This window comes from Penaeus chinensis, chromosome 16 (genome assembly GCF_019202785.1).
Source record: "Penaeus chinensis breed Huanghai No. 1 chromosome 16, ASM1920278v2, whole genome shotgun sequence".
Lineage (NCBI taxonomy): Eukaryota > Metazoa > Arthropoda > Malacostraca > Decapoda > Penaeidae > Penaeus > Penaeus chinensis.
Window position 1 is genome coordinate 27,637,598 of NC_061834.1, and position 10,000 is coordinate 27,647,597.

At 36.4% G+C, this 10,000-nt stretch overlaps 1 protein-coding gene across 1 annotated transcript in view; it reads left to right on the forward strand.

Annotated features, from left to right (window-relative positions):
- Positions 1 to 1,394: 1,394 nt before the first annotated feature.
- LOC125033472 (synembryn-A-like) overlaps positions 1,395 to 10,000 on the forward strand; it is a 20,783-nt gene continuing 12,177 nt past the window's right edge. Inside the window, exon 1 of the mRNA XM_047624999.1 lies at positions 1,395 to 1,594. Within this exon, the coding sequence (XP_047480955.1) occupies positions 1,514 to 1,594 (81 nt within the window). The 5' untranslated portion in view covers positions 1,395 to 1,513. The remainder of the gene's footprint in view (positions 1,595 to 10,000) is intronic.

Below are 10,000 nucleotides of genomic sequence, written 5' to 3' on the forward strand. Positions count from 1 at the left end.
GTGTGTGCATAAAATTATATACTTTAAGTCTAAATTCTCAATTCTAACGCCAGGTAGTTTTGGTTGTCAATTATGTCGTAGAAGTATTTATGGAATAGTTATATAAACGCTAATTTATGTCCTGTAAAACTATAAACATTAGCTTTTTAGCTGTCTAAACAATTAAGACCGTTAAACACCTTCTTAAACTTGAAATGTTGCATGTGAACATTTTTGTTCGACCATCTGTTTCGAATATTTTAAGAGTGGTAATAACATCCAAATCTTAAAAATAGTTACCCCTAAATTTCGTTTTCTGTGACTGAGATCGGTTAATTTCACCATATTCCAGAAAATAATATTGGATTTATATTCACGATTTATGAATACTTGTTGTTATTCCAATAAATCTTAAAAATTAAACGCAGCAACTCCAGATTGTTAGAGTCTGATGTAATTACAAAAATATTAATTTCTGCGTAGTGATAACATGCCCACAGAATCTTATAAGGTATTTGGAACTAATTAGTGATAGAGCGAAAAAAAAGAAAACAGAATACAGATATTTGATTTTTATTAGATTCTACTTGCTACGAAAATTAGCATATATTTGACGTATTAAATAAGACAGAATAAACAAATACACGCACAAATTCAGAAAAAAAGAAGCAAAAATGTTGATAACTGTAATGATATAGCAAACAATCATAACTTCGAGTAAAAAGATACATCCCTATCCGTGACTCCACCTAACCTGAGGAGAATATTCGCGGTCCCTAGGGTCAAGCTGGGTTGATTTTGTGACGTCACAGCTAGCCCACCTGAAGTACAAACTGCTTAAATAGACCAATGATTTAGCAAAATACCACTTAAACCACTTGATAATTAATCATTTTGTTGTTTTCCAATATCTCAACAAAAAAAGCATAAGCTCTCCAACTTAATATGACGACATCATGACTTCAGGAAAACAAAACAGCTTGACATGAGAGATCGCGAAAATTCTCCCACGGTGAAAATAGCCGCAGTGTTTACAAGCTGTCTGCTGTTTTCGGAGAGGAGTGTCTGTGTCTGTGTGTCTGTCTCCGGGAAGCCTTATTAGTGTTATTTGGCAGGAAGAAGAATTTGATTTACAAAGGAGAAGAAAGAGAGAGAAGAATAGGAAGTCGAAGAGAAGAAGAGGAATTATAGGGGAAGAAGAGGAAGTATAGAAAAAGAGAAAGACGAGAAAAGGAGGTATAGGGCAAGAAGAGGAAGTATAAAAGAGGAAGACGAGAAGAGGAAGAATAGATAAAGAAGAGAAAGTATAGAATAAGAGGAAGACGAGGAGAAGAGGAAGATAAGGAAGAAGGAAGAGGAGGATAAGGAGGGAAGGAAGGGGAAAGAAGGGAAAGTGTAAAGAGAGAGGCAAGGAGAAGAGGAAGTGGAAAATAGGAGACGAAGAGGAAGAAAAGGAGAAAAGGAATAGAAAGAGACAAGTAAAAAAGGCAAGAAGGAAGAGAAGTACAGCAGGGTAGAAGGAAAGGAGAAAAAAATGGAGGAGTCGGTCGTGAAGCTTTTAGAAACCGGAACCGACCAAGATTTTATTCGACTTCTGAAGGAATTTTCATCGAAGGTGAGTTTATTTTTTGTTATTTATATTATTACCGTTTTGTTGTTATTTTTTTAATATTGGTATTTGTTACCGTGAGCGACGCACCCTCCGGAGATTAAGTCCCAAAAACCGGGTTTCATGCGAACCTAAAACTCCAAAATTAAAGGTTCCGTCGAGAACCATCAGGATTACATATAAAAAAAAGGTATTGAATGGTTACGGCGACGAAAACCTCGAACACTTCATCTAAGGCAAAATGTACGCAAATGGAAAGTCAAGGAGCTACACGACCGAGAAGAGAGAAGCCCTCGCCGCCCTTCCTCGCCGCCCTTCCCTTGGAGGACCTAAACCAATGTGGCCGAGGAACTCATCGCCGCGACCTGTCAAGTAGTTCGTGTAGGACTACGGGCTTGTGAGGACGAGGACTTTGTAATTGCCAAACGTCTGCTTTTCCTCATTCGTGTATTTGATGCATAATTTCAGTTTTGTGACACTTGTTTTACTTGTTTTGATAATTAGTTACGTTAACCTTCTGCGCATGCACGCTTTCGCCACCGGGAAATTTGACAGGCCGAGCGACACCATTCCGTGACAAACGCCGGTGATAATTATTAGAGGTAAATAGATCGTATTGTATTAAATCCACGGGGGTCCAGTGGGCAGAGCCCCCTGGTTAGACGTATATATCATTACGGGGGTCCACGTTGCAGAGCCCGCTGACTAGGGAATCTTTAGATCGTGGTGTTTAATCACACGGGTTTAGGTTGGTTTATTGGTTAGGACGCATTGTACAATTACCACTTGGTCTTTGGAATATGTGAAATCCCGTAGATTTTACCGAACGATGGATTTGATCCCCGTAGGATTTTTCGAAAGTTGGCGCGGCGGTCCGGATATTTTCAAAGATGGCGGGGATGTCCGTCGAGTTTCATTCGCCTTTTTTAAGCTTTTTTTTTTGATGGATTTACGCATTTTTGTTCGCTATTTTTCTTATTTCAGCCAGTTTTACCCTAATGATTTCCCTGAACTATTTCATGCCCTCCCCTGCAATCGGGACTTATCACGTCACATCAATATTGTCGACTGGTGAATGCCAGGAAATGATCATCAGATTCTCATCACACAAGAATAAATCTGATGATATAAATACTATCCGGGGAAACCCAATTGTCATAGACGAAAGATTTACCCTATTTATTCTATAGACAGGAAGGGCAAGCCCCCATATACCCCACTTTATTAGCACGTTGTGCCAATTTATAAGAAATAGATTAAGACCTCTGGCTGTGAGAGGGTGTTGTGGACTTAGTCTCTGAGCAGTGATATACAGGTATTTTCATTTCACAGTAAATATGAGGCTAGAGCATGCATTGTTTATTACTCTGTTTCTTAAGCTCTATAAGATGGCAGTGTCCATTTCCCTCTACCTCTGTGTGTTGCTCTAGGTAACATTAGCCTTTATATTTGCTTTATAAGTTGGTTTTTCATTTTTGTGTTGTGGTTTTGGTGGTTATTAATATATTTTTTTGTAAAAAACTTTTCTCTCTCTTACTCTGATCGGCTTTCTTGCAGTCTACATAATAGATAGTTAAGTTAATTGGTACTTTATTGTGATTTTATTTGGTTCCTTTCCTTTTTTGTGTACACTACAAGTGGCGGAACTTTAGGAGACATGAGATAAAACAAAGATATTGTTTATAGATAAAAAGAAAATATTAATAACTATCCATTTTTTTTACAGTTCACAAAAAGTAGACTATTGATAATTAAAATTATGAAAATTCAATGTTAGGATTGATAATTAGAAAGGTGTCAATTTGATTACTGATTTGTTAATTTCTAGAATATGTCCATAGCTTGAAGTGACATCAATGGACTCCTATTGATGTCAGTTGACTAGCTATAAGAAAAATAGTACATGGAATCAATGGATAAGCATAGTTTGAATGTCTGAGAACTCTCATGATTTGCACTGTTACTGGGAATGGAGCCCATGGCCAGGGATGTGATGCCCATTTCAGTTGTAACATCACTCATAAGCGTATCACCCAGAACTGTTCAAGCACCATCTTACCAGTCAGATTTGGTAAAGAGTTTGTATTCCAGGGAGGGGGTTGAAGGGGTGGCAGACCTTCATAGGCTACTAGAAATGGCAGAAGTACATAAGTAGCCACCTTATAATCTAACCCTGTCATTTCCCAATGATACCTCATGTCTGACTACTTATTAGGTCTAGTATCATCAGTATTGTTGTCTAGCATCAATTAAATTCACTAAGAAGGCACACTAAATGTCATGAGAAATCCATTGATACCAAATTTGATGGATTTCAAGATGCCGGTAGATTCTTACAAATTCTCTATTAATTTTCAAGTAAAGAAATAAGTTATTGATTAACTGTCTTGTGATTTAAAATCCAGTTAGCCTTTATGGTATTGATGCACTAAGCAAAGGCAAATTGAAGATGATATTCTTGTAGAGGAAAAGAAGTTGCTGTTGTCAGTACAAGAAATAATCTGCAGACATGAATGGTAACACCATAAATAAGGAAAAAAATACAGAAAGAGCTTCCCAGTCACAGCAACTTTAATTGTTCAATAAATTTTGTGACGAGTGGGACTTTGGTGGTGGTAATCATGTATTTTGATATTGTTTAATATCAAAGTAGATGGTAATATTTTATTGATTACAATATTGTTAAGATCTCAGTCTTTACAATCTTTAATTAACCCTGTCAAGAATGGTACCATTAAATGTCCATGTCATATTCTTAGCAAGGGCCTGCTATTTTTATTTTCTAATCAATTCATTTATTTATTTATATATTTTTTTTTTTTCTCTTAAGTGAAGTAGTTTGGTATATTTCCAAGACAGAGACAATATAATCAGTACAAGCTTAGAAAGTATTGTGTACTTTGTGTTGGGTTGTCCTGTAAATCAAATTACCTGAATGTGGGGTTGGGGAAGTGTGAAGTTAAGAGATGCCTTGTTTGTTTTCTCAGTTACTATTTTGTGCATTAGGCCTACGTAGGTTGTTGTGAAGTGGCAGAGGAAATACTTTTTATATTAATTATTTGTCTTACTCTGAAACTAGTAAGTCTGATGGAATACCTTGCCATAATTTTCTTTTGTTCCTTATCTGTAGGATGGATGGGAAGTCCTGAGACTGACTGCATTGTACAAACAAGCTTTTTGGCTATTGCTTTTAAGGGATTCTAAATCTCGTAAGGATTTTAGGGTATTTCAGGAGCCTGTTACTTTGATTTTTATATTGGTGAAATAACTAGGCCACTGATTCTATGGTGGGGGATATCCATCATAGAAGTGACAATTTTAGTCCCTACAACAGAAGCTTATGCACTGGATGGGACATCTGACAGGTGGGTAAGAGGAAGCATGCCCAAACATGTTTAGACCTGTCAGTGCCTGGCTGGCTTCTCCTGTCTTGATTTAATGTGTGATTGCATCAATTTTTGTTCTGCTCTGTGAACAGACAAGGTAAATTTCTGAAAGCTGGGCTGTAGGTTTCATGTTTTCACTCAGTAGAAACTAAGCAAGAAGATGACAGAGAGCCATGGGCAGTTGTTGAAAATGTACCTGGACTCGACTTTATCACTGGAGATTGTTTCCCTTCTACTCCACCCACCCTACTCACCTGATTTTTGGTAGTTTGCTAAGATGAAGGTTAATAGGAAGTAATTTCACTACTTACAAGACCTGGTGTGAATATTCAGAATTTTTATTAGCTCAAGTAAAGTAAAAAAAACAGATTAGACATTGGTAACAGTGGCAGTTGGTCAGGCAAATAAGTAGTTAATCGCTATTAGCCATGATCATAGTTAATTGTACTATGTGTGCACAGTTGTGTTTGCTATGATCATGGCAGGCTTGTCAAAAACCAGGGGATTTTTTCTTGAAACGTTTAAATATGAATAAGTTATATGCAGTGTCCACCAACATATATGGTACTGTTTGGCAAGTTTTCTTTTCCAGCTATATCCACTGTATCCCCCACCCTTACTTCTCTAGATGGCCATCTTCTGCCTGAGCCAATCACACGTTTGTATTTTCCTGCCTCTATCTTCTTATGTTTGAAATGTAGTGAGTGTGAAGTAGTAATTCAGGTTCTGTGAGCCAAAAACTAGATTTTTTCCTCTTTCCAAGTTCCCCTTCCTCACACCATACTATTGTATATTACAAATTTGGCTCCAGTTATGTCATTGCCTTTTAAAAAATCTTGATATCTGTGAATACATACAAATGCAGATATTATTGTTTTGAAGATTAAGAAAATTATTTTTATATGTATTTTATTTATATATTCATAGTCCTCTCCCTCCCCTTTTTCATTCATACTTGAGGGATGATTGTGATGATTTATTAAAATGTGCACTCTACTGATACTCTTTGTATTTGAGTGGTGGCAGTGAAATATACAATTTCTGATGGATAAAACTGAGCTCTTCAAGTGCCAACACTCAAAATTTGCTGTAGTGAAACAGAAAAAAGCATGACAATTGTGCAAATAGATGGACAGACAAGAGAGTTTGCAGTTCTTAGGGATTAATAAGTTTGACATGACCTTTAGACTATCCATCGGAGTCTTCTCTAAAATGGATTTAGATCTAGAAAATCAGAATATTTCATTATGGATGTTAATGTTCACCATTCTTTATATTATCCCAGGTTTTGATTTTCTTTTTTGGATATATTATAGCTTTTATTTTGAGATGTCAAATATTTTGAACTTCGGCATCATTATTTGGGTAGTATTTCTTTGATTTGTTATATTTGTTATTTATGTTAGTAAATTTTCAGAAGAGGACCTTGCAAAAATAGGAAAGAGCAAAGGTCAGGCCATAAAGAACATATAAAACAAAACTCTAAGGTTCAAAAATATCTACTGAAAGTGTATGTAAGGTTCAAGTGCTTTTTAATTTCACCTGATTTAGCATATGTTTGCATAAATTCATTAACTAATTTAGGGCTTTGTTTTCTGGGAAAGGCAAATAAATTTCCATCATGTATAATCTGGTTAGTGGAGTTCATAATCGTAATTTATTGTCAAATAGGGAACCAGTCCAAACCCTTGTCATGCTAAATATGCTGTGTTGCTTCATGTGATCCTATTCTGGACAGTGACCTGTTTGTTAATCTCTTCATGTATGTGTTTACCTTTTCTTAATTCTGAAGTGACATAATCAGAGGTCAGGTGATGCATAGATGAGTAAATAGTCAGTCAGTAGTTAACCTCTCCACTAGTTTGCATTCTTCTGTAATTCCAGTTCAGTACAGTTGCACCCACCAGGAATTTTGGTAGAGTGCAGCAGTCCACCACTGGAATTCCTGCCGTCCAAGTTGGTACTCGGCATGCTCTCTATGCAATGCTTAGATGGTCATAGTCATTGGACAGTGCACTGAAGAATTATTTGACATGTCTGACTTTTTATATTATTGTTATTCTTGTCCTTATGTTATTGATATGTTTATTGATAATTATTGATATGTTTATCCATTTGTCTGATTATATATTTTTATTTGGTAGTTTCTTTTCTTTTTCATCACTCGCGCAGTAAATATCAGTGATGATTTTTATGATTATTTAAAAAAAAAAAATTTGTGTAGCAGTTTCATATTCTTTAGTTAAGACTTTTAGCTGAAATTTTACACACACACACACACACGCACATGCACACGCACACGCACACGCACACGCACACGCACACGCACACGCACACGCACACGCACACGCACACGCACACGCACACGCACACGCACACGCACACTCACACTCACACTCACACTCACATGCACATGCACACGCATACGCACACGCACACGCACACGCACACGCACACGCACACACTCTCTCTCTCTCTCTCTCTCTCTCTCTCTCTCTCTCTCTCTCTCTCTCTCTCTCTCTCTCTCTCTCTCTCTCTCTCTCTCACATGTTCATGTTCATGTTCATGTTCATGTTCATGTTCATGTTCATGTTCATGTTCATGTTCATGTTCATGTTCATGTTCATGTTCATGTTCACTCACTCACTCACTCACTCACTCACTCACTCACTCACTCACTCACTCACTCACTCACTCACTCACTCACTCACTCACTCACTCACTCACTCACTCACACACACACACACACACACACACACACACACACACACACACACACACACACACACACACACACACACACACACACACACAAACTGTACTTTGTGTTCTGATAAAGGCTAACAAATTATGACCACATATATTCTGGCAAGATAGAGTTTTTCGACCTTTATTGTCAAGTAAGAAACCAGTCTGAGCTCTTTCTGCTAAATATATGTGGGAAAGTTTGTTGGTCTTTACTAGAGGGCAAATTACAGAGGCCAGGGCATTGCTTTATGTAGTCCTGTTCTGAACAACTGCCACCTTTTTTTCATAAGCAACATATCTTGAGCTTAATTAGTAGCATTGTATATGAAAAAGAGGAAGACAAAGTATGCTGAATCCCAACACTAGATTGATTGATCAGGGAGTGTTCAGGAGGCCTCAGTAGTGCATGAGAGGTTACCTTTAGCCAATCCTTCCCTGATGGTTAGACTCATTTCTGAGGGGAAGTGAGAATTCATGGTGGCAAGATATTTGCAAATAAAAGTAAATGGACGCTACTCCTTATCTTGCACAGTTGAGGTGTTCATTCTTATTCATCAGTTTCAGTGGGAGACGAGAAACACTGTGTTTAGTGAATGGAATATAATGTTCAGGCATCTAAAATTTTTTTTTAAGAGATACATGTTGAAATGATCTCTCTCTGAAATTATTGGCTTATTAAAAAAAAAAAAAATCGCTAATAGATACAAATGAAGAACTCTACAGTGTTAGACAAGCCTTAGTATGGAAATCCAATATGCAAATGCTGTGTATAATTTTGTCACAATTATACAGCTTCTATCATAGATGCAGAGCACAAGGAAAAAATATAAGAATTGTCACAATTTTCTAATGATTGGCCTAGACTAATTGGTTAAAGTAGTAAAGTAAGAACCTCTATAGTCTGGCATCCACTGATCTGATCTGGCAGCTTGGAGGGTTCTGCCATCAGTATGCATGGCCACTGCCTTGCCAGCTTGGTCTGGTCACAAGTTTGCCAGATTATTGAGAGTGAGTTTCTACTGACATCCCAGTATTTACCTCTAACTATGTTATACTAGTTTTCATTTTGTAAGTTATGGTCTACCAGTGATATTTCATTTCATATTAGTTTTCTAAAGGCTAGCATTTTGCTTCCCACTGTTTCTGTTTCCATACCTCTCTTTTTTTCTTCCTTGTTTTTCTTTCCCCTCCCACATACTTCCAGACTGACAATATATGTTTTTCTGCATTTTTGTGTTGAGATTTTGGTACATTGAACTGGAATTTGAAAACATTAAATTCTAGTATTATCCCTTGCACTGGAAAAGCAAGTATGTATATAGAACTAAGTCACTAAATTTTTTTACAGTTTTATTTGATATATAATTGGTTATCTGAATTTGCCATTTCTCTTTTGCACTTTTTCTAAGGCATCGTGCAATGTATGATTAATTAATTCTATGAGGAGAAATTTATTTTTTTACTTTTTTTTTTTTTTTTTTTGAGAAAATGCAATTTGATTTCAGGAATGCCATTTCTGGATGGAACTGATTTTTTTTTTTTCTTATACATTACATTACAGCAGAAGTGAAGGGATTATTTGCTGGTTTTATTTGGGATTTAGAAAGGATTGTTGGTGTAAGAGATAGAGAGCCATATTTTCTTCTCAAATTGAATATAGATACAAAAATCAACTTCTTGGAATCCTTGAATAGATATTGATGAAAAGGCAAGAAAGTTGTTTTTCTCTCTCTTTCCAGTGCTCAATCTCTATCTCTTGCCATTCTGATTGGTATGATTTCAGAATGCAAAACACTGAAATGGCTAAAAACTTACTTACCATACATTTTGTACATATGGGACATGTAAATAACTGCACTGTTGAGCTTCAGGCTGTTAATACTTTGAAGTAGCAACAATTTCAGGTATGAATAAGAAATGGAGTACATTACAGAAATGCAGAAAGAGAGGTTGTAAATGAGATTGCTTGCAAATGCAAAAGACCACTTCATAATCATGTGTATATAGCTAATACTAAAGTATTTTGTACTGTATATACCAAGGAGTCCTGGCTTGGCATAAACCCCTTTCCTAATTTTTATTGTTGCTTTGTTCATGATTCTGGCGTATATTGTTTTGTACCATATTTTGTTTGTCCTTAATTTGTATTTGCTTTATGTAGTTACGGTTGTATGTAAGTTTAATTTTATCCCAGTCTTTTCCTAGAATTGGGAATGCAATCTCGGTAATTCTTTTATCACATCTCTCTATATCATACCTTTGGTGTTGTGGTAGATTT